The sequence below is a fragment of the Marmota flaviventris genome, chromosome 16 (genome assembly GCF_047511675.1).
Source record: "Marmota flaviventris isolate mMarFla1 chromosome 16, mMarFla1.hap1, whole genome shotgun sequence".
Classification (NCBI taxonomy): Eukaryota; Metazoa; Chordata; class Mammalia; order Rodentia; family Sciuridae; genus Marmota; species Marmota flaviventris.
The window spans coordinates 8,720,144-8,746,400 of NC_092513.1; the positions used below are offsets into that span (position 1 = coordinate 8,720,144).

Sequence of the window (26,257 nt, forward strand, 5' to 3'; positions counted from 1 at the left end):
TTATAAAATTGACTTCCTATTCCTAGTTTTACTGTTATGATTAGAAATTTAAATATATAAAAATTATTTTACTGCACTTACTTAAGTGATTTATTTTTCATTGGTTACTACAGAAAATTACATTTAACGTTTCATCTAATGTTAAACCATGCTTGTATTTCTGGAAAATATACTTTAGTCATGATGTATTGTCTTTTTGGTACCATTAGATATGGTTTGATGGTATTTTAGAGGGAAAGTTTTCTGCTTTTGTTTGTGAAATTTTGCATGCATAATTTCCTTTCTCACATATGCCTTTTCTGGTATAGTTCCAGTTGATAGCCGCCTCATTGAATGAGCTGGTGAATGTTCTTCATTTTTCTGCTCTTATAGAGTTTGTAACAATAATTTGCTAGTTAATTGTCTGAGTCAACAAGAGTGAGTTAAAGGATACCCAGATAGGTGGTAAAACATTATTTTGGGGAGTATTTTTGAAGATGTTTCTGGAAGAGCTTAGCATTTTAATCAGGAACTGAATAAAGCAGATGGCTTTCTCCAGTGTGGGTGGGCATCACCCGCATACATCTTGAATAGAACAAAATGATGCAGGGAAGGTGAATTTACTCCCTCTGCTTGAGCCGAGACATACACCTTCTCTTGCCATCCTACCTCCTGCCAGTTCTTGGGTTTTGGAATTCAGACGAGGTCTTAACATCACTGGCTCTCAGATCTCAGGTGCTTGGACTTGAACTCATTTGTATCATCTGCTTTCCTTGTTCTGGAGCTTACAGGTGGCAGAACACAGGACATGTTGGTCATCATAGTAGTGTATGCCAATTCCTAATAATTAATCTCTTCCTATTGGTTTTATATCTCTTGAATGTCATGACTAACACAAACCAATTATATATATATATATATATATATATATATATATATATATATATATATATATATATAGTGTGTGTGTGTGTGTATGTGTGTGTATACACGTATAGTATATACAATTTTTTTTCCATAAAGATGGACATCTTAGAAATTAGGTCTAATGTTCTCTTATGAGATAATTTCAAACTTTTGACTCAACTTCTTTAATGCCTATCCAACCTCAAATCTTTTTCATTCTTCAATCAATTTTCATTATATTTTAGAATTCTGACTTTTAAGTTTTTATATGCATTTTTATAAAACTGTTCCTCTTTTCAATCTTTTCTGTGTAACAACTAGTGCATACTAGAATTTGAGAAGCACCATTGAACACTATATATTTTCTATTGAAAAACATAACCCTGAATCATTTTATTTATTATTCTGTTTTAAACTGTTCTTGTTAGAGTGTACACACAGAAAAGTACACAAACACTAAGAGTTTGATGCATTTCCACAAACCCACATTGAGAAAGAACATTTACCTGTAATCCCTGAATTTCAGTGCTATTGTTCTACTAGTTTTGAGCTTATGAAAATAAAATCATGCCAGTTGTTGTGGCTCACCTCTGTAATCCAAGAGGCTCAGGAGGCTGAGGCAGCAGGAACACAAGTTCAAACCCAGCTTCAGCAAAAGTGAGGCACTAAGCTACTCAGTGAGACCCTGTCTCAAAATAAAATACAAAATAGGGGTGGGGATGTGGCTCAGTGGTCAAGTGCCCCTGAGTTCAATCCCTTGGACCCAAAACAAATAGATAAAAATAAAAAATAAAATCATAATAAAATGGCTTTTCTTGCTTGACATTTAATTTATAATATGTATCATTGTAAGTTCCCTATACAAAAGTTCATTTGTTCTTATAGCTATAGGAGAACAACACAATTTATCCATCCTACTATTGGACATTTTAGTTGCTAGTCTTTCACAGAAACAATTCTATTATAGATATCCTCATACACACCTTTTGGAGAAGATGTAAGTCTTACCTTGCTTCTGTTACTACACCAAAATAATTCAGATTGGGTGACTTACAAATAATTAAAAATAATATCTATCAGTGCTGGAGGCTGACAAGTTCATTATCAAGGTGCCAGCAGACTGGGTCTCTTCTCTGCTTTCAAGGTGGCACTTTCTTGCTGTGTCTTCAGATGGCAGAAGGTAGAAGCAGAAAAGGGACTAGAATGCTCCTTTTAACCTTTTTTATAAATTGAAGGTTCCACTATCATGAATTTATTACCCCTGTTGGTCCCCATCTCTTATAATTACATAAGCAATAAAAATTCAACATATAAATTTTGATATTTTGATATTTAGACCATAGCAATGTGCATGCAAAATATAAAAAGCATATATATGCATCCATTGTTCATCTGAAAGTCTTTTTCAGAAAAAAAAAAAAAAAACACTTGTCACAATTATAAAAACTTTTAAATATTAAGGGCATTCATCACTACTTGAGACAGATGAGTAAGTACTAAGAACTTACTTAGTAAAAGTTTTACCATATGGAAAGTTAATATATTTTATGCACAAGAATCCTAAAGTTTGTTTTGATCATTATCAGATTAATGCAAATTTTTTTTACCATTTTCAGATTCCCTAGGTTAGTGATGTGCAGTGAAAATATAACACAAGTCACATATGTAATTTCATGTTTTTTATTAGTCAAATAGAAAAAATGTAAAGTTGAAATCAATACAATGTTTTATTAACTCAATAGATGAAAACCCAACATTTTACATTTATAACACATTTCATTACAGACTCTAAAATTTCAAAATACTAATTCTTGATTAGTATTTAGATTTCATAAAATTTACAGTAGAAAATAATATTTAAGGTGCTGGGCACACATCTGTTATCTCAGAAACTGAGAAGGCTGAGGCAGGAGCATTACAAATTGCAGGCCAGCTGGGCAACTTAGCCAATTCCTAATTCAAAAAAAGTAAAACAAAATGGGCTGGGGATATGGCTCAGTAGTAGACAACTTGCCTAGTATGGGCAAGATCTGGAGTTCAATTCCCAGTAATGAGGGAGGAGGGAGTAGATTCACATACCTTAGTTGTTCCAACCACAAAATTATTTCCAATAACTAAATTGTGTCAGTTTACAAGTTTACTAAAATTAAATACTTGGTTACTCTGCCACACTAGCCACATTTAAAGATAGTTAAAGATAGGTATACCATTGGAAGGCATAGGTATAGCTCCAGTGGGTTTTACTGTTTTGAACAGCTTGAATTAAGTTTCAAGAGAAAATATTTTCTTTTACAGGCTGTGGCAATGAATTTTGAAATAGATGAGAATGCACACACACACACACACACACACACAACTAGGTTTCTCCAGAGATGTCAAATCTTACACTATATATCTAGGTATTTTATCACCTTGTAGAACACTCTCATCATCTCAATAGTCACCTTACTTTCTTCGTGTACTTTTTAATATATATCTATGCATATATACATATTTGAGTCTGAGAGAGGCTGCACTGAATACCATGCTGTATACAATAAGGGGTGAAACTTGATGCTTGTTCTCAGATGCGTGTAACTTATAAACTTCTTATAATACTGTTCAAGGAGGTTTGTCTGTTTTAATTATGAACGTAGAGTGAATCAGTTGACATCCTACTCTCTTTCTGCTGTTCTCTTAAGTTGCAAGAATTTCAAGGATACTTTGGTACTGTTTGTACTATAAAAATTTCATTTAAGTAATATGTAGTGACAGCTGCAGGAACTGTCTGGTAATAGACTATCGTTCTTATATATCATGGCCATGTATGGGGGAAAAAAACTGATAGCAATATAAATAATACTCTATACTAAGTACCTTACTTACTCCCTCAGTCATAAACAGTAAAAAATCATCTAAAACAAAAAAAAAAATCTTAAGCTCAACTTCAGTTTTCCAGGATTCCATAAAAGAGGGGTTCCTTTAGTTGTTCAACTGAAGGAGCTTGCGGCTTTATGAGTCCCCGTTTTGCAAACAATGTTCCGATTTCAAATACATCTTAAAAACACATGGACGTGGGACTGCAAATTGGTGCCGCCAATTTGGAAAGCAGTATGGAGATTCCTGGGAAAGCTGGGAATGGAACCACCATTTGACCCAGCTATTGCCCTTCTCGGACTAGTCCCTGAAGACCTTAAAAGAGCGTACTATAGGGATACTGCTACATCGATGTTCATAGCAGCACAATTCACAATACCTAAACTGTGGAACCAACCTAGATGCCCTTCAATAGATGAATGGATAAAAAAAAAATGTGGCATTTATACACAATGGAGTATTACTCAGCACTAAAAAATGACAAAATCATGGCATTTGCAGGGAAATGGATGCATTAGAGCAGATTATGCTAAGTGAAGCTAGCCAATCCCTAAAAAACAAATGCTAAATGTCTTCTCTGATATAAGGAGAGCAACTAAGAACAGAGCAGGGAGAAAAACAGGGAGGAGAGGTGGGAGGGAAAGGGAGAGAAAAGGGAAATTGCATGGAAATGGAAGGAGACCCTCATTGTTATAGAAAATTACATGTAAGAGGAAGTGAGGGAAAAGAGAAAAAAAACAAGGGAGAGAAATGAATTACAGTAGATGGGGTAGAGAGAGAAGATGGGAGGGGAGGGGAGGGAAGGGGGATAGTAGAGGATAGGAAAGGCAACAGAATACAACAGACACTAGGATGGCAGTATGTAAAAACGTGGGTGTGTAACAGATGTGATTCTGCAATCTGTATACAGGGTAAAAATGGGAGTTCTTAACCCACTTGAATCAAATGTATGAAATATGATATGTCAAGAGCTTTGTAATGTTTTGAACAACCAATAAAAAAAAAAAAAACTCGGCAACCCACAGATTTTCACTTTCCAGGCACGCAAGGATAACGCATGATTTCCCACGAATTTTGTCCACGCAGGTGCGCTCACTGTAGAAAATAAAATAATCTAATAAATTCAACTTCGACGGACATCCCCCGCGACCAACCCCCAGCTTGCCGAGGCCCTGCACCATCTGCACCCAGAGTGCCCCCTAGCCGGGTTCCCACGCTTTCGTAAACTGCCGCAGGGCAAATTAACCCGGAGAATGCCACCGCGCTTGCGCCGTGGAATGCGCATGCGTCGCAGTGCCGCGCATGCTCCGCGGCAGAGGCCTCGGAGAGCTCGGAGGGTAACGGAGCTGACGCGCCCCGCCCCCGGTGTGAGTGCGGAGCTTTTCTTCCGCACCGCGTGGGCTCGTTTTTTTTTCCCCGGCAGGCGGCTGGTTGTTACCTGCGTTGTCTTCTCTCCCCTGCACGCTGAGCTGCTGCAGCCCACCATGGCGAGCGTGGCGGGTCTGGGGAGCCGGGCGGCGCTGGGTCTCTGCGCCACAGGTAACAAGTGCACTGAGGCCAGGCGCGCGGCCAGGCTGGGCCTGGCGGGCCGGGGTCGCCGCGGGGGCCGACGCTGCGGATGTCTTCAGGGGCTTTGGCACCGGCGTTCTGGAGACTTGGCGCTGGGGGTTGGGAAGATGCGGCTGCTGCTCCTTGGCTTTTTACTGCAGGGGCAGCGCTGACTCCACTGGTGGGCCATGGGAATGCCGGTGTTCCTGCAGACCTTGCCTTGGCTCGAGGGTCTGCCTTGTCACCTTCAAGGGTGTTTACCACCGGGGTGGGAGAGAGGGTCAAGGACTGACCGTGGTCAGATCGCCAGGATTGTGCGCTGTGAGACGTGACTTGATGGTGTTGGTTAGCCTTTCCCAGGGCGCCCTGGCTCTCGTTGCTCGATGATAAGGCCACCATTAGAACCTGCGGTGTGCCAGCCTCCATTCTGTGTGCAGTGAGTGTCAGAGGGGTAGCTCGGCTTTGGTTTCTTCTCTCTCTCCTTTTTTTAAAAATCGTATTTTCAAGAACATTTGGAGTTTTTAATGAAGAGAGGTGATTGCTTGCAAAAAAGAAAAAAAAAATGAGAAGCGAGTTTTGTCTACATCCAGAAGGTAGTGGAAAAAAAAAAAAAAAAAAAAGATACGTAGAAAATGGCACCATGTCATAGGTGGATTAGCCTACATAGCATTTGCTAGTTGCAGGATGATTGCACGCAGAGTAAATGTCTGTTAAATGGATGTAATTCATTTGCATCACTGTAATTCTTCTGCATCACTCAATCCTTGGAATGAATCATTGATCCATGGTAGACCGTAACAAAGAATCAAGATATTTTATAGGTGACTAAACATATGGTAAGAGGCAAATGATAAATCATTGAATTTTGTCTTCTCTTTTTGTTTTGCAGTTATTTTGCTCGATATGGCTTTTTGTAAAAGTGTTGTACAAGATTTAGATGACTCGTGAGTATATATATATTTAAACTGTTATTTTAACTTTAAAAACTTGAGCTTTTATCTAAATATTTGCATGTGAATCTTTTCTTTTAATGATAGGGGCAGTAATGACCAGTGTTTATATGTTGCTACTTTTTTTTTTTTTTTCAGGAATTGTTCTAAATACTATATATGTACCCCAAATATTTTTACTAATAGTTAAAAGATCAGAAAACTGGCAAACATCATTTTACCTTGTATTTATTTCTTTGTGCTCTAATCATATAGAGTGGGTACTGGAATTTACTTTCTCCTTTTTGGGGGAGGGGTGTACTGGAGATTGAACTCAGGGGCACTGGACCACATCCCCAGCCTTATTTTTTATTTTATTTAGAGACAGGGTCTCACTGAGTTGCTTAGAGCCTCGCTTTTGTTTAGGCTGGCTTTGAACTCACAATTCTCCTGCTTCAGCCACCTGAGCCTGGAGGTACAGGCATGCACCACCATGCTTAGTGTTTATTTTCATAGTATCAGCCTTAATCACAAGGCCTTGCTTATAGTGGGTGAGCTGTCTAGCTCCAAATAAAAATCCTATGTGTGATTTGGCTTGAGTGAAGGTGACAGCAATGCCTTTCCTGCCAAGCCACAGGTGGAAGGTGCCCTCCCCACACCAAATTTAGTTGCACAGTTTATTGCAGTCTCTGGAGGGTCTTGTAATCAAGGATTCAGACCTCCTGGGCCAACCATGTTCATATGTATATGTGTGCTCCTAGCCCAGTTCTGTGTGGAGACCTCTTTATTTGGGGCTTCATCTGAGGCATTTCTCAGACACTTTTGCCAAGACCTCCTCATCAATAGTCACTCATAAAGAGGCAGAACCCTTTTGTTCAGCTCTTCTCAGCAGTGAGATGAATTTCCCTGTCTGCTGCATCAACCTGATTCTCTGTTAGTGCTCTTTCATGTATTAAAATGGTACACTGAGGAGCTGGCACCTCTTTTATGTCTCTTGGCTCACATTGTGAAAGTAAGTGAATAAAGGCTTGATTATTACTTCCAGTCTAGCTGATTGTCCTAATTTACCTCCTGAAAACCTGATTGCATGACAGAATCAGTGTGGTGTTCAGGCTGATCAGTTGAGCACAGTGTTGTTACAGAAGAGCAAAACACCTAAGATCCTATGTGTACCAGGCATGCTGATGGATCTTGGGAGTACTTGCAGATTGCTTATAGAAATTTTCTGGTGCTGAGGAAAACAATTAGGTACAAAGAAGTAACCTTATTGAATTTAGTGATACCCAATGGGGTGTGTCATTACAGTTTTCAGCTTATCCTGGCAGTGCTGACTGCCTGAGGAGGAAGGAGGAGTTGTGCTCCTGCTGATCATTCCATTAGCTGGGTAGATGCTTACTGGAAAGGCCCCTACACTGGGGAACATTTCCAAGAGCATAACATGCTTATGAGATAAATGTGGAAACTGGTTCCTCACAGTAGAGTAAGCACATGTGCCATCAGTTGTTTCCTGGATCTGTAAGACAGGGGCCATGAAGATTCTGGTAAGATTCTGGACCAAGCATGGAATGCCATTATTTTGAGAAGGCACCAAAACAGCATTGAAAAGGTGTTCCACTTGTCTCACCATGATCAAAGCTAAAAGTACTTCCCCAGGGACAGATTCCTCAAGCTCATGGGTGAGGGTATTCTTACCAAATAGAGAACACTGGACCCCTTATTCCATTAATAGTGCTCTGGATCCCAACTGGAATTGATGCTTCTCTGGATTTGCCTTAGCCATCCACATGCGTTCCACTAGCTTGAGCCACACAGTCTAGATCCTGACATGACCACATTTGCTTCTTGTTCACATTCTCTCAAGATTACTGTATCTGATGGCTCAGCTTATACATTGGTGGGACAGATCTTGGGCATACAGTACACTCTCTATGCTCCAGATCACTCCAATTCATAGGGATGGTTGAACATTTTAATGGACAGCTGATGACAATGTACAACTTTACCCCCACCTGGACTACACATTTACTCAGTTATTTCAATGCAGTGTCAATTGGGTACTTTTCTCAAACATTAAAACTGAGCCATCAGGAAATGATGGGAACCCTCCTAGAATCCAACCTCTCAGATTAAAAACAACAGATTAAAAACCGCCAGTTTGTAAACAGGATTTTCCAAGCATAGCAAACTTAGGCTTTGCTATATTAACTTTTCTCTAGAGGTATAAAATGTAATAAAAGGGTGAAGAACTTAGGTATACAGTGTCATCCCTTGGTATCCATGGGGATAGGTTCTACAACTCCTTGTAGATAAGAAAATCTGGATGCTTAGGGACCTTATATAAGTGGTATGGTGCTCTGTGCACATCCACCTGTATAGTTTATATCATCTAAATTATTTATAGTATTTAATGTAAATGTCATATAAGTAGTTATTATTTTCTGTTGTCTAGGGTATAATTTCAAGAGAAGGAAACCTTGCAAGCAACACTGTCAGATGATCAAAACTGTCTGAAACAATTTGAGCTTGCTATAGCAAGAACTCAGGGGTACTCAACTACTATTCTGGCATTAGGGTTCTCTCTTCCATCAGACAAACCGTTCTGTAGACTTAAGAGTGTAAAAAAAAAAAGAAAATTAAAGAAAGCGAAGAAAACCTGCACATGCTCATTACAGAATTGGAGAGGCAGTTTTCTATCCTGCGTCCCACCAAGTATTTTCAGGTCTTAGTTAGTGATCCACAGATGAGGAAAACCAATTACATTTGTATTTCTCCCAGAAAAACCTTAGTTCCACTTTTTTTGTTGTTGTTGAATTCTTTATTCCTCTTCTTTGAGTGGTTCTTTTTAAAAATTCAAAGGATAGGATAAGATGTGGAGGTCACTGAGGAAAAATTTTACACACATTTATTGAAAGAATTTGTTTCATGTTTCTATATTTATCAATTTATTATCCCTATCCTTATGATACATTTGTAAAGTGAACACAAACATAAAAATCAGAGATCTGCTTTTGTTTTTAGGTTTAAAGAAAATCGAAAAGATGACATTTGGCTTATAGATGTGAGTATGTAAATTTTATGTTAATTACCTGCCCCTACCATTTTAAAGACTCTTTTTTATTCTCTTTCACCCAAAGAAGGCAATATATAGTTAGTACTTATGTATCTTCTTAATTTGTTTTTGCAGATAGTATTGTTTTGGTTTTTCTGTTAAAATGAACCTTAGAGCTTTAAGGTTTAAGGGACTTATTTTATTGAAATTTTGGGGGTGAGAGTATTAAGATGGGAAGCTAGTACCCTATCTTATAATGAGGTAAATTTATAGATTATGTCTTTAGGGGATTATGACATGATTTTATTACAGAATTCACTCGTTTCTTCTTGTTTTCCAAGATATTGAATATATTAATATCATTTAGTCACAGTCATACTTTCATCCTTTTTGTTTTTTTGGATTCTGGGGATTAAACTCAGGGGTACTCAACTACTGAGCCACATCCCCAGCCCTATTTTGTATTTTATTTAGAGACAGGGTCTCACTGAGTTGCTTAGTGCCTTGCTTTTGCTAGGGCTGGTTTTGAACTTGGAATTCTGCCTCAGTCTCCTGAGCTGCTGGGATTACAGGTGTACGCCACTATGCTCAGCCATACTTTGATCTTAATAGTGAACAAAATTAAATATTTAGCATCCTTTCCTCACTTTCTAGTTTGGAATAAATTTTAACCTCGTGACATTGAAGATTTGTTTTAACATGCCTCAGCAAAAGTAGAGTAGCTGCAAAAGAAATGAAATAAAGATGGTAGATTTGGGGATTATTGAAGCTATGTGATGGGATATGAGAATCCACTGTTCAGTTTTTTCTCCTTTTGTATATTTTAACATTCCCATGGTAAAAATTTAAAAAGAAATATTACTTCATGAAAATGCAATAAGCAGTTTGTTAGCTTGAGTTCTAAGTATTACCCCCACCATTTGCTGATTCTGGTCTGTGATTTTAGTTTTATCAGTCAGACTTGTCACTACTGCTACTACTGCTGTGTGACACAGGGAAGGTTTCTTAAGGCTTCTAAGCTTTGAATTCCAATGCTAAGCCAATTGTCTTAATGGTCTCCTGTATCTTGCCAGTAGATACAATAAACTTAGCAAAGGCACTCACTTTGTTGGGATTTTTGTAATAAAAATAGATTGTTTATCATTAACATTTGGATGTGCACATGGTATGGCATATGCATTTTTATTTACTGGTTTCTTTCTTTCTTTTTTTTTTTTTTTGAAGAACATGGATACATTCACTTGGAAGCAAAGGCATTTTATTAAAATTCATGTATCTGTTTTAAATAGGTATCAATAATCTATTAAAATGAACTTAAGTTAGTATTATATTTGAGGTATGACTTAGGAGTTAGCCTATCTAGATTTCTGTGTGTCTTTTATATTTTGCTGCATAACCATTTAGGAAATATATTTAAACATTTAGTTCCAAATAGATTATTAGCAGATTATTTAATCAAAGAGATTCTTTAAATATTAAGATTGATAGTTACAGTAGTACAACATTTTTAGTGATTTTTTTCCCCCTTTGGCTAGTTTTATGCACCATGGTGTGGCCATTGTAAAAAACTGGAACCAATTTGGAATGAAGTTGGCCTTGAGATGAAAAGCATTGGTTCTCCAGTTAAAGTTGGAAAGATGGATGCTACTTCCTATTCTAGTAAGTCTTGATGTAGTTTATTATTTTACTTTTCTCATAAAGAAAATGTTTTAATAATATGCAGCAGTATTCAAGGTGGAAGAAAACATAATTTTCTGCTCTTGTAAAATTATCTTAGTTTAAGACTATACTTTATAAATTAAATGAATTAGCCATTGAGTATTTAATATACAACCTGTGCTAGTCTTAGGCCTAACATAAACGTACAAGCCATTGTGTATTCGTATTTGAACCCAACTTAGGTACTTAGTTTACATGAGGCAACTATGGAAAGTTGAACGTTTCATTGTTGATATAAGTTAAGTGAATGATAGTTTATTGTCTGAGTAGATAGATGGTATGGTAGAGAAGTACATAAGAACTTAAAGATGAATTAGGATGAATATGAGAATCAGGAAGGTATTCATGGTGAAAAGAATATAAGAACAAAAATCAAGCAGAACAGATCTGTCCTCCTGTTTGTTTTATAAATAGAATTATTGGAACATGGCTGCACTTGTTTATTTACAGTTGTTTAGACAGTGTTGATGCACCAGTGTCAAAATTCAGTAGATATGACGAAAACTACATGTTCCCCAAAACCTAAAATATTTATTTTCTAATCCATTATGGAAAAAAGTGCTCTCTTAAAGGATTTAGGCAAAGAAAAAATTGAGTTTAGAGAAGTATGAGATATCATGGAAATTTAAAAAGAGCATGACTATAGAAGTAAGCCTGGCTTTGCCTGCTACTACTGCTGTGTGACACAGGGAAGGTTTCTTAAGACTTCTAAGCTTTGAATTCCATATTGGTACATAATTAATTGTAATGCAGCTTTTATTGGTTATTCTGAAGCTTGAATGATGTTGTGTTTGCAAAATCCGTTGTATGTTATAAATATATATTTCCTTTTCTTTTAGCTGAAAAAGAAAGTTGAACTGTGTAATATGTATTTCTTTTTAGGAAATCAACTGCACATTTTGGATCATACCTATGTTTTAATTTCAAGTTTCTCATGTTCTACTTTTGTGGTTTTGGGAAAATACTTAAAATACTTAGTTTCCATGTCTGTAAGGGACAGTGATATTTTCAAGGTTGTGAAGATTTTATTACTGTTTTATGTTTAGAACCCCCTATTGCAATAGCATATATACAGTGGTAAAGGATGATTTCAGATTGTTAGAACCTCCCAGGGCAGAATGTCTTGCATTTTATTAGTTGTCCTTAAGGAAGTTATACACATTTTTGAGAAGACAAATTATTTGATAGAATTTTTTTGGCAGCAACTTGTAAATGAAAAAGAAGAGTGGGTGGAGACAAGAAAATCGTGTGAGTGAATTTTTTTATGTGTCCTGGTGTGGGTCACTAGGAGCTTAGGCTGGGGTAGAAGCAGTAAAGTGAAGAAGGAATTCTTATATCATGTTCAAGGCTGAAGTAGCAGATGAGATAGTTTGACAGTGCTTCATTATATTCACTCACCTGTACTACTACTGTCATGTGGAAAAGAATGAAAAGTTTGATTTTGTGTGCATTTTCAACCTCAGTTGAATTGGAGCCATTGCTTCATTCATGTTTCTGACTGAGGAACTAGAGTTCATTTGCGTTCTTAGAGCTGGAGTTACTGATCACACATCAGTTTTTGCAACTTTGAAATAAGACAGGACATTGTCAAAGGGAGAAAATAATATTCTTGAGTTGCTATTTCTTGAAATAAACTTTTAAATAAACTTTTAACTTCATGTGTAACTACTGAAGGAATCCCTTTATAAGGCATTCCTTCAGTAGTTACACATGAAATAGGTTCTTATGTCTTGATTAGAAATGTATACACATTGATCATAGATGCAATCCTTCATTAGTTCACTTAATTATTATTTCTTAACTACTGTTTATAAACCACCACGTCTCCAGAGATTAAAGAAAGACTTAAACACATCCTGCCTGTTTTGGAAATGCTTATAATACAGCCTTATAGAGATAGAAAGATAAACAAAGCAGTAAGTGTAAAAAAGTCATAAAAACTGTAAATTCTTATGATCACTTGAATCATTGAGTAGAGTAATAATGTATAAAGCAAAGTGGAAATATAAAAAAAAATAGTCATTGAAAAAGCAGTTCATATAAGTTAGTAAAAATTTTTATGGTAAACTGGTCATGTGATGTTTCAGTGATAACTAACAATTTACATTGTCACAATTCATTATAATATCTAATTCATCAATGTACTATTTATTAAGTGTTTCTGTGTGCCATTATTACATTGGAACTCTGATTAGGGGAAAAATAGATATTCAAGGGCTGGGTATGTAGCTCAATGTTATAGCACTTGCCTAGTATGCAAAAGGTCCTGGTTTTCATCCCTAGCACTACAAAAAAAAAAAAAAGCCCATGCATTTCTCCTGAGTAACTTAGAGAAGTATTTTAAATGCTGCGATTAAAAATCAGTATTTTTTTCTGCATCTTCAGAATATAATGTGTATATAAGTCAAGAGTATCCACACACTAACACACTGTATACATATATATACTGTATGTGGTTTTTGAATTTTAATTTTAAAATGGGACTGGGACTTTTTTTGTTTTTCATAAACCAGAGATTTGGTTTTTGCCTATAATTTCATGATTGTTGCAGATTTTATTCCTTATGTCTTGATTAGAAATCATCTTAACATCATATTACATGTTATATTGGATTAATGGGGAGGAAAAACCACTATAGAGATTGCTTTGAAGGAAATATACATACAAGACATTAACTCACACAAGCCACCTAGCTTTGGGAAAAAGGAAAAGAGGAACTGATATATACTGAGGCCACTATCTGCCAGGTTTTGGGATAGGTGGTTTTTTATATACCACCCCAGCTTGCACCTCAACCTACATAATGATGTGTTCTTGTGAATACTTGTGGCTCCTTGAATAATTGAAACATGGTTTATTCAAAAAAAGTCATTCCTTTGTAAGAAAGTTACTGAGTCACATTCATTAAATACCACGTATTGGGGCAAGACAGGAACATTCTAGGTGTTGGTAATTTGTTAGTGAGCAAAACGAACAAAAATTTCTGCTCTTGTAGAGCTTGCATTTTTATGGAGAGAGACAAAAATAATCAATATAAACATGAGTGAATATTCAGTATTTCATGTTAGTCATGGAAGCTTTTCCCTGCTGTAGATAGAAAGAAATTTTATCTTCCTAGTATTTAAAAAAAGTTGATAAATATTCAGAACCACTGTGGAGACATTACAAATACATTTTTGGCTTATACTTTCCAATGTTTCTTTAAATACTCTAAGGCAGTTCAAATTTAGGCATTTTAGTGGAATTTAGAGTTAAATAGACAAAGAAATTGAATCTGTTGGGATTATTCTGTCTTAACTGTAGAATGTTAATGATTTGGCTATTTTACTAATACCTCTTCCATCCGCACAACCCACTTCTGTTTCTCGGCCTATAGTCTGTAGACTTATGACATGCATTAGGATGACGTGGGAATTCATTGTCAGTTCAGGATCCTGAGGCCTACACCACTGTACCAAATGGAAATCTTTCAGATTTGGTCAAGAAAATGTATTTTGAACATGTACTTCAAGTGATTTTGCTGCACACGTAAGTTGAAGAACCACAAAGAAGAATATTAATTTGATTAATAGATAGTTACAGGATTTTGTTTCAGAGTGAGGTAGTATTCAACACGTAAGTTGAAGAACCACAAAGAAAAATATTAATTTGATTAATAGATAGTTATAGGACTTTGTTTCAGAGTGAGGTATGATTATTCAAAGTGATCATGTGCAGCAAAAGTCTCTAAGATTCTTTGATGATATCTTATTTCTTATTCATCTCTTTGTAGTGGTTGAAAGCAAATACCATCAAACTCAATCCAACATATCTGTTTGTAGAACTTTTGAAGTGGAGAAATTTGAACTGTATGTTTATTCAGTTCTCTGTGTTTAGAATTGTACCAGAAACTTCTTGATGCATGGTTTTGTTTTTGTTTTGTTTTCTTTTTTTGGTACTAGGGGTTGAACCCAAGGTTACTTTACTATTAAGCTACAACCCCAGTCCTCTTTACTTTTTATTTTTGAGACAAGAGTCTTTCTAAGTTGCTGAGGGTCTCCCTAAGTTGCTGAAGCTGGATTCAGACTTGTGATCCACCTGCTTCAGCCTCCCTAGTTGCTGGGATCCCAGGTGTATACTACTATATTAATCCCTTCATGCATAGTAACTAATATCAAATTTAATAAAAAAGCTGTATGTGATCACTGTAAATTCAGATACATATTTTAGCCTTTCTTTTTTGTATGTATTCCTTCAAGAATAAATATTGGAAGTTTCTCATTCAGTAGTTAAATTGTGATATTGTGCGCCCTGTAGTGGGATGCTGATTTTATTGTGGAACCAATGGAATTATGTTTAGTCTCTAGATATGCTTGTATGAAAAAGATCATAGTTTACCTCTCTTGATGCCTAAATATGCAGTGGTGTTTGAACAATAAAATTCTTATTCTGACTTCATGTTTACAGATTATATTTACAAATTAATTTTACTTTCTAGATTGTAAGCTCTGTTTGATCAGTGATTACATTTCAAGTTTTCTAACCTTGTATTATCAGCATTTGGGGCCAGATAATTCTGGGGTCTTTTTTGGGGGGGAGGGGTACAGAGGTTCTGTGCATTGTAGGAATTTTTTTTTTTAGCATTGTTTCTTGCCTCTACCCACTAGATACTAGTATACCACCTCCTCACTGCCCACTCCCATCACCACATTGTGTCAATGAAAAATGTCTCCATTTGATTGACAATCACTATTGTCTTTTATGTCCTTTTCATGTTGGATATATAGTGATACTTAGAGAGTACTAAGACAGATAGTATTTTTCAGCTGAAATAGAGATTGAGAGTTTGAGGCTAACTCCTCACTACGTCCCCCCACCTCCAGTTTATAGGTTAAGTAGCATGGTAACTAAGTGGCATGAGAATAATTATACATACCAGAATTTGAGATAGAATTATGCCCAGAATCCAAGATTACCATGACTCATATCTTTACCTGTCTCTGCCATCAAATTATTATAATTTCAAGGAGAAGCCAGAAATAAAAGATTGCTTCATATTTAATCTCATTTTAGAAATATTTAAAAATATTTAAAATTATACAACTTCAGAGGGAGTTATTCATTTTATAAACAGGATCTTCTGTTTCTAAAGAAATCAATATTATTATTCTTTATTATAAAATGTAGAGAATGAAAACTTAGACCGAGTCTCAATTGCAACCTTGCTTCCTAATTTGTTGTTTTCAAACAAGTTACCACATTTTCAAAAGTTTTCTTTAATTTGAATTTGCAGTATTTTTTCCCTCCAAACAAAAATGTTTCAAAGTTCAGTGGAAGAATATTAAAACCTGTTAAAATTTGTACATATTAGTATTTTAATATTATTTACACGTTGATGTATCAGCAGATAGTTACTAACAGTGAGGTCAAGAACAAGAGTAGGAAGGAAATGGCTCTAACATTTAAGGATCATTTATGTGCCAGACTCTGTGTTAGACACTTTTCTACATATTTTCACATTTAAAAATTCTACCTGTAGTCCTGAAAGGTGAGTTGTATCTTAAGAAGTAGTATCTTCTGAAGCAGAATCAAGAGAAGTTGAATCATCCAGCATTGCACTCGATAATAGATGGAGCAGAATCTTAACCTGGGTCATTGTACGTCTACAACCTAGCCTTTGCTTGTGTGCTTTTTATTATATTGTCATTCCCCTCTAGGGGAAGCTAAGGACAGTCATTGTCAATTGAAATTCTATCAGACGTGATGATCAAGGAGGCAAGGGGCTTTTAGGATAGGTGATATGAAAACTTCTAGATATGAAAACTGAGGTCAAAGAGATTGATAGAGTTCAGTGTGGAGCAAGGATTTTTGCTCTGAAACCTGTTAAAGAGATTCACCTCATGCTGTGAGATACCATCACTATATTTGTCAGTGTGTACTTTGTTTTCTTTATTGGATTTGTACATAAATAACTTAAAACAATTTGTGAGGATTGATTAATTAGTGAGATATAACTCCCTCCTCCAATCAGTTATATTCTCATGTTTTGGCAGATTTTAATCAATTTTTAGGTGAAGATGATATAGGCTTATGTTTATTTGCCTCCGTAATTTGGGAAGGACAGGGTTTACTCATGTAATCTCTCCCAAATCAGTGTTTTTGCCGTCTTTGTAGTCACAATCATATTTAGTTAGAATACACTTTACAGAATTAAGTTTTAAGTTAGAGATGGGCACAAACTGTGTAGTTGCTCAAAGTTCACGTGGATATTCAGAGACAGGACCTCCAAAACTTGAATTTTCATTAGCTTTGCTGTTTATGGTACCTCTTATGAACATAGGTGTTGTTCATTGTCCAGACTGTTATGGTCACCTCCTTCCGTGTGCCTCGGGAAGAACTCTAAGGTGATAAGGGAAGGCAGAGAGATTGGGGTGTTATTTTGCTACAGATTTTCCTTGTTATTCTGAATTGGTGACGTATAATAAGAAACTGGACATGAAGTGAGTTTTAACTGGAGCTCAGGTCTAGGAGCAGTTTCCTTTTCCCCAACTGCAGTACACATATACTTGCATATACTGGAAATAGAGGAGATGACAAAGGGAGAAGTTTGGGGGTAAACATGGTACACTCTGCACAAATACTAGTATAGCTTTGCAAATGTTTTATATTGTATAATGTCCACTGAGAATATTTATTCTCCCCTTGTTGCCCTGAGTATAGTATTAATTTGATGAATGTTTTTTATACTTCTGAAAGTCCTAATTCTCTATTGGCATTCACTTGGTTGTGTTTTTATTTCTTCTTTTGTCTCAAAAGATGCCATTGGAGCAAATACTTCTCATTTTAATCACTTGTGAGGATTTCAGAATAATCATTTGAGTTAATTGGAATTATTCTAGGTTATTACAGAAGCAGAAACTTACAAAATATAAACTTGTGTTTCAATCATATATTTACTGCAGTTAATTACAATTAGTGGTTTTAAATTAAATGTAGTAAACAATAAAGGAAAAGATGGGTCTTTTTTTTTTTTTTTTAGAAAAATGAGTTAGATCTAGGAAGAAATGCTTGTCCTGGAAATAAAGTCAAAAGAAAAGTACCTGAGTACTTTAAAATATTAATAATAATAATAACCAGAATGTCTTTTAGAATGATTACTCTGGAGATAAATTTTGAACTATTCTTTTGGCATTTTTTATTTTATCAGAATATTTATTTCCTGCCATGGATTGGATTGTTAAGTAATTGATTTCAATGAGGATGTCATGTTTTTTATTTTTCTATGTGAGTTTCTTTTTAGCAATCAATTGCAACATATCTGCAAGGGCTTATATAAATATATATTTTTTTTTAAGTAAAAGACTCATTGTTATCTAGTTTCTTAAATAAAATATTTAGAATTATTTATTCTTTTTCTTATTAAGGCCTTGCTTCAGAGTTTGGAGTTCGAGGTTATCCAACAATTAAGCTGTAAGTTAAGTGTTGTATGTTTATATGTGTATTTTTTATTAGTTCACTCTGCTTACGTTTTAGTACATTCATTTCTAGTAAAATTTCACTGGCGGATTGAGGATTGGGTTCAGCTGCCTTTTTTTTTTAAGATAAAATTTGTGTTCAAAGGAGAGGAATGCTCTTCATTTTTAAGTGAATACATTGTTTATGGCTGATTCAATAAGTGTGTTTTGAATGCTTACTGTGTGACATGTCCTGGGCAAGACATGATATACAGCCATAAATTATGAAATGTCTCTTATTCTTGAGATGCTCAAGTATGTATTCTGCTTTCTCTCTGTAAATCCTGTCTCCTAACAGATTTAATGATTGTATGATCAAATTTACTTCATTAGGGATAAAAAACATGAAGGGAATCAAAATTGATGGTCATTAAGTTTAATTTGTAGGTAATTGATCAAGTCTAACAGAGTGTACAAATTGGAAGAAATGGTGTGATAATTCTAAAGAACTTTTATTTAATTTCTCAGGATATTCATTGCCCTTATGTTGGTAATGTGGATAGGTGAGGAATTGTTTTAAAAGTTATTTTTATAATGAAAGTTTTTTTTCAGTATTTTAAAATCTCAAATATCAAAATTTGAGTAACTTAAATTCATTATATATTTGGTATTATGTTGATTTCTTTCTTTCACCTTTTCAAAATGTTTGCTAAGCCTCTTTTACTTTTTGAGTTTCATTTTCCTTTCTTTTGTGTTTAATTATAGGTGTTCTGTTATACTTCCTAATTTTCTTTTTGGTAATTTCTGTTAATTAGACACACATCAGCAGGCTTTTGAAGAATTATCTAAATTTTTAGAAAAGTAATTGTATGTAATTTTTATGGTAGATATTAGAGCATATGTTAAATAACTAAGATATTTGTTGTTTAAATTTGAATGGCTTAACTAAAATACTCTTAATTTCCTCCTTTTGACAGATAAGATAGAATCATAGTGCTTTGAAGCTCTTTACCATGAATGTGTAGATTACTCACTTTTCAAAAGGCATAGGCTCAGTGTAATACAGAGTCAAATATTTTGTATAATTTATTAGAATGCAGCCTTTTCCTATATATTTTGAGTTGCTGATCCTCTGAAGCCAGTTGCCTGCTATATTTTACATGACTATACTACTTGTAAAAGTCTTCTGCAATTACTATTTCATGTACTTTAAGTTTATGCTATAATAGTTATTAACATTAACTATTAAAATTTAAAATAATTCATGTTCTTTTATTTATTTACTTAAGATTAAAGGGGAACTTGGCATATAATTACAGAGGACCACGTACAAAAGATGATATTATTGAATTTGCTCACAGAGTATCTGGGTAAGTTCTTATCAGGAAAAACCTGTATTTAACACTAACATTTGAAAATTAGATATATCGGAATAAACCACTTAGAATGCACATATTTTAGGGACTTAAATAAGAAGTATTTGTTTCCTGATTTATTTATGGAAGGTAGTTATGTAGCTTAAGCAAAGAGATATTTTAAAGAGATAGTGTTTTGTATTACATATTTGTTAATCTCACATTTAAATTCACTTTGTGTATAGAAGAAATTTTCTAAAGTGAATTTTAATATATTTTCAAACTTTGCATTACTTACCAGGCAGTCCTCCCTCATTCATGGGTGGTACATCCCAGAACCCCCAGCAAATTCTTGAAACTGTACATAGTACCACACCCTGTATATGCTGTGTTTTTTCTAACACATCTTTACCTGTGATAAAGTTTAATTTATAAAATAAGCACAACAAAAGATTAATAATAGTAACAAATAATCAAACAGAAATTCTAGAAATATACTGTAATGATGGTTATGTGAATGTGGTGTCTTCTTTTTCTCAATATCTTATTCTACTTTTACCTTTTCACTTAAAGCAAATTCTATAAGGCTTATCTCTGGTATCCAAATTTCCAACATCACTACTCTTGCACATTGAAGCCATTATCAAGTAAATTAAGAATTATTTGAACACAATCACTGTGGTACTTTCACAGTCCATCTGACAATGAAAAGGGCCACTAAGTGACTAATACGCAAGTAGTCTATACAGCATCCACATGCTGGAAAAAGGGATAACTCACACCCTAGAGAGGGTGAAGTGGGACTGTGTGAGATTTCACCACACTAATTAGAATGGTGCACAACTCAAAATTGTTTATGCTGAAATTTTCTTACAACCTAATTATTGATTTGAAAGTGATATTTTTTTAAAAAAAATCTATCTTGCTTAGGAATAATAATTTAATGTGATTATCTATGGTTATAATTATTTAATGTGATTATGTGGAACCTCTTGAAGAGAACATTTATCAAGCTAGGTTAACAAACATTGACTTTAAAGCATTTGAGCTTGACTGGATATATTGATATTCGTAATAGCTTTATTAGAATAAGATTGATTTTATTATGTGGTATGATATTGTCTCAAATTATTTGAGAAAATTCACAAAATTTGAATATTTTTGTAGAAGTTTAGGATGCTTTCTGGTATATTTATTTATTGATTGCATGTTTTATTTCCTTTCTTTGCTTTGTAAATAAATTTTGAAATAACTTTTATATGAAGGGAGTGTTTTGGGGAATGGGCTTTACTCCCCCATGACTTATTAGTCTACAGGTTTTGACGGTTTTTAATGCTTTTTGGTTTAAGCTTAAGAATGGCTTCTCCTGATGTAACTTGGGTTGACTTTATTGCAACTGAAATTTCAGGAGTCAGTTCTGGAGTTGCATCACTTGCTAGTTAATTACTGAGCATTAGAATAGAGGTTGAGGGAAAGTGATGCAATGAATCCCAAGAATTGTGCATTTTGAAAATGTTTCCTTTTGCAAAGTGTTTTCTGTTCCTTTTATGAATTTTGTGGGGTGAAAGTCTGACAATATATACCATTTTAAAAAGATAATTCTTCTTTTAGTTATGTAATTACATTTATAGGTGATATGTTTTATAATAATTTTGATGTAATTCATTTCTGTTTGCTTTTGAAAAATACTAACAAAGCTGTAGAGTTCTGTTTTCTATCTACAAGGTTTTTTTGCACTATAATGCATACTATTTTATTTTTTCTGAAAATAATTAATAATCTGTTCTGGGAACTTGTCAGGTTTTAACCTCTGTAGATTACTTAGAAACTAACATTTAAATTGACAGAATATTATATAAATATTTTTAAATGCCGTATACTCCTGGGATGGTATTTCACAGTATGTTTTGTGAATGTTCTTTTAAAAGGGGGAAAACATTCTCATGTGAATTGTTTTGTTTTTAACTAAGGGCTGTAAATAGATGATAGTTCTGTTTTTACCTATCAAAATGTTGGCAGTGGTGATATTCTCTGAAGAGATGTATTTGAAACTTGTTTTCCAATTGGTAGGTTAAATTGTAGGTGTATATATATTGTCAATATGTGGAAATAATCATAGTCATGGGTTGAAGCTTTATTTGCTTTATGGATTTGGGGATAATGAATTAATATATTATTAAAGCTTTTTAACTGTAGACATGACCAGCCCTCATAAGTAGGAGTAGAGTAAATTATGTACTATCTTTAGTTCATACTTGTTTTGTTTTCACACAGAGCTCTAATTCGGCCACTTCCAAGTCAGCAGATGTTTGAACATGTGCAGAAGAGACATCGTGTATTTTTTGTTTATATAGGTGGAGAATCACCTTTGAAAGTATGAAATTATTTCTTGATCTACAAAAACATACGATCATAATTAAATTTGCTTAATAGTTAAGACTTAGTCAGAGCCTCAAAATTTACTCCATTTTTACAGGAAATCTTTTAGTTCAATCTTAAGTAATTTTTTGTAATAAAAACACTTTCTTGGATACCTTCTGTGGTGTTTGCTGCTCAACAGAAGTTGGTAAAAACATCGGTAGATGCCACCTGCCGTAGTGTTTCTTTCATTACTGACGTGGTTATTTAAAATTCACATTGCTTTTTAGCATTGTACATCTTTAAGACTACAAATTGCAGTGTGAATATCAATTCTCTAAAGGCAAAAGGTCGTTATTGTCTTAAGTTATTTTATGTGTATGTGTGCTCACACATATCTTCCTTATAATCATCACTGTCATTATTATACATTGTTAATCTAACTTAAATTAATATATTGAATCAAGTTTAAAATTAAATATCAAATAAACAATCAAATATATTTGGAGGAGGATAAAAACACTTGGTTACAATTATCTTTTGCCCTAGAAACAACTCATTTCATTTGCTTGTATTTCATCTTTTCAATCAATGTGCTAGCAAATTGCAACACTACTACTTACTACATAAGGTAGCTCTGATTGTTTAATGAATAATAAATTTTGATCTTTTGATATTCTAAAAAGGCCTTTTTTTCCTCTTTATATTGTTACAGGAGAAATACATAGAAGCTGCTTCAGAATTGATTGTTTATTCATACTTCTTTTCTGCTTCAGAAGAGGTGGTTCCTGAGGTAACATTTAAAATTGTATTTTAATGACAGTTTTATTTTTTAGTTTTACTTGATTTTATCTGATTTATTTATTGTGAGGCATAGAGTAAACATGTTTACTCTTTACTGCTGGTGACAGACTGCTTATTATTAATAAACAAATATCACCAGATTCATGAAATTTAGGAATTATTATTATAGTTTTTTTTTCCCTCTTTAAATAACAAAGCTGGTAACAAATGATATCTCACACTCTAAGGTTGTTCATAAGTAGTAGATTAACTTGGGTCTGTGCACATGCTTGTGTGTTATACATGAAGTCTACTGTTTGGATCCTAAGATAGCAGTTCTCGGTAAACAAATCTATAAACAGGATCTCATAAATTCTGTAAAACAAAAAAGCAGCAGTGTGATAGTTGGGACATAGGCGGGTGAGATAGTTGCTGTAAATTGGTTAATTAAGAAATGTTTATATGAGAAAAAAATAGGTAAAAAGGACTTAAGACTATGTGAAAGAGTCATGCAAAGATAATACAAATACCAGGATAAGAACATACCCAGCATATCTGAGGAACCAAACAATAGGCCAAAGTGACTGTGGCGATGTGAAAGAGGAGATAGGAGTGGGCACTTACAGGTGATGAGGCTAAGGTTGATGGAGAACATGGTTTGATGCTCATTTTTTTTTTTAATGTAGACTCTCTCTTTTTTTAAAAAAAAAATATATATATATTTATATAAAACAGCAGAATGCATTACCACTCTTATTACATATATAGAGATCAATTTTTCATATCTTTGGTTGTATACATAGTATACTCACACCAGTTTGTGTACTCATATCTGTACTTTGGATAATAATGACCATCACATTCCACCATCATTAATTACCTCATGCCCCCGGCCCTTCCCCTCCCACCCCTCTGCTCTGTCTAGAGTTCGTCTGTTCCTCCCATGCTCCCCCTCCCTATCCCACTATGAATCAGCTTCCTTATGTCAAAGAAAACATTTGGCCACCTTGAACGCGCCCAATCTCCTCTGATGCTCATTTTAAGGACATCTGTGCTAAATGCAGACTGAATTGTAAATTGGATACATAGGAAAGAAAATCCAGGGAGGTCAGTTGAGCTTTTGTAGTAATCTCCAGAGTTTGGGCTTGGGGGTTAGTAAAGAACTGGGGGAAGTGAAAGGATTGGTGTGTTTAGGAGGTAGAATTGTCAGGGCTTGATGTGGAGGTAAAAGGTTGGACTTAAGGTGAGCCCTGAGTGTTTGGTTGGAACACCACAGTCAGTGGTGGTGGTATTTATGAGCTTGGGGAATGTTGGGAAGAATGGTTGGGAAGTAGAATAGTGATAAAGAACTTGAAATTGTTCTTTTTAATTTGATTTGGCGTAACTTGTCAGGCATCTGATTTCAAGTGTTAAATATAACAGTTGGATATAGAGGTCTAGAGATAAGTCAAGGCTGCATGAATAAACTTCGTAGACAGGGGATGCAATATTTTAAAGAAACAAGTAGTCCCAGAACCCAAAGACAGCAAAGAAAAATGAGCAGAAATAACCAATAAAGTAGGAAAACAAAGGAGTAAGTAATTGTGTCACCTGCTTAGGAAGTAATCAAGGGGAGGAAGTAACCACAGTGTCCACCTGGATGTGGTTGTTTTTGAGAGGAGTAATGGGGACAGATATTATATGGTGTCATTTGAGAGATCAATGGCAGATAAGAACATGGAGACCACAGTATGAAAATTTTTGCTTTGCAGGGTACCTGAGAAATTTGACAGTAACAAGGGAAACATGAAGGATATCAAAGGAGTTTTTTTTTTTTTAAACTAGTATAAGTTATCAAAATGTTGAAATATTTTTATTTTCACAAAGGTAAGTCATATTATACTTGTAAATATTTTTAAAATGTCTTAATGTTTAAATATTTTGGTGTAAGAAGATTACAGACTTACCTAGAAGCTATGTTTAATGTTTCCTGCAATGTATATGCAGGTGTTTATGCTATAAATATGTACTCTGAACTGATTTTCAACTCCTTAGAGTACCGCAGACAAGTTTTGGTCAATCTAAACTCACTTTTAGTTTATGTAGTTAGGTGTAATTCAAGTTATTTTGCAACGTATTCTTTGTTTATACTTTTACTTTTGGCAGACAGGGGAAGATGGAATGGAAAAAGGGCCAACTTTGCCATCAGATCTAAAACAAGTGTCTCAAAAGGTTACGTTTACTTATGGAATGCCAATATGTGATATAAAGCCTAAAATGAACTTGAACTAGAACTTCTAATTGTTTGTTATCTCCTAATTCCAGTGGAACATTCTTTAATATTAGAGAGTTTGTGGTGAATCCTTATCTATAGAGTCTTCTTAGCACTTTCTCTTAGACACCAGGGCTCTGAGTAGGCACAGATAGCATCTGCTACATGGGCACACTTGGTTATTATGTATTATGGTTGATGTTGTTATTAGCTCTGACAACTAGTTTCTTTAAGCAGTTTTAAATTATTCTTGGAAATATCAGTCTTTGTCATCTCTTAGTTCTGAGTATCTAGTTGGCAAAGAGTGCTTGGGGAAATAATGGTTATTGCAAAATATTATAAGGAGTTTTACTCCAGTAGAGAAAAATCTAAAAAGGGCTAAGTCCATGATTTTTATAGTTCATCCATATTTTGAATATTAGTGTTTTGCCAGAGTTTTATTACCTTTACAATTAGGATTTATGAAAATTCTAGTTGGTGTTGTAGGAGGATAAGAGGGGTGAATTAAGATAGTTTCTGACTTCAGAATACTTAAATGTGTATGGAGAAGAGTGACATGTAGACAGATGACTGCAGTATAAGATAGTGAGTTTAAAGGAGCACAGGGGAGAAAAGTAGATTGAAGTATGTGATCCTGGATAGGTACAAGTCTTCAGACTACTTTAGTCGTGTTCTAGGACAGACCATTCATATGTCTTTGAAAGAGAGACATGCTGAATGTTGAAAAATTATTTCATACATCTGTGTGGGTCAGTTGACAAGAGCAGGTAAATGGGGCATGTGGATTATAGAGCCCCACCTAAGAGCTTTACCACTGCCTGTAAGTAGGTGTTTTTTAAATTTATTTATTTTTTCTGGTGCTATATCATTTTTTTTAGTGGTAATATAACCAAATCATTGTATCTTATCTTCTCCTTCCCTTTATTTGTAATTACTTTCATTTTGCCATGCTCATAATAATTCTCAGTGGCTTTATCTTCTGATCTCATTCTGATTCTCTACTATAATTTTACTCCTTTCAAATTAGTACCATGTAGGTATAAGAAGCAATTACTTCCTGAATGAATTCATTATTATTGAGACTGTTGTAA

At 34.6% G+C, this 26,257-nt stretch overlaps 1 protein-coding gene across 1 annotated transcript in view; it reads left to right on the forward strand.

The window, feature by feature from the left end:
* Positions 1-5,059: 5,059 nt before the first annotated feature.
* The window catches only part of Tmx3 (thioredoxin related transmembrane protein 3), a 37,939-nt gene continuing 16,741 nt past the window's right edge, over positions 5,060-26,257 (forward strand). Inside the window, exons 1-8 of the mRNA XM_027935340.2 lie at positions 5,060-5,280; positions 6,179-6,233; positions 9,237-9,276; positions 10,803-10,926; positions 18,390-18,435; positions 19,709-19,789; positions 22,049-22,148; positions 22,848-22,925. Coding sequence (XP_027791141.1) covers positions 5,226-5,280; positions 6,179-6,233; positions 9,237-9,276; positions 10,803-10,926; positions 18,390-18,435; positions 19,709-19,789; positions 22,049-22,148; positions 22,848-22,925 — 579 coding nt within the window. The 5' untranslated portion in view covers positions 5,060-5,225. The remainder of the gene's footprint in view (positions 5,281-6,178; positions 6,234-9,236; positions 9,277-10,802; positions 10,927-18,389; positions 18,436-19,708; positions 19,790-22,048; positions 22,149-22,847; positions 22,926-26,257) is intronic.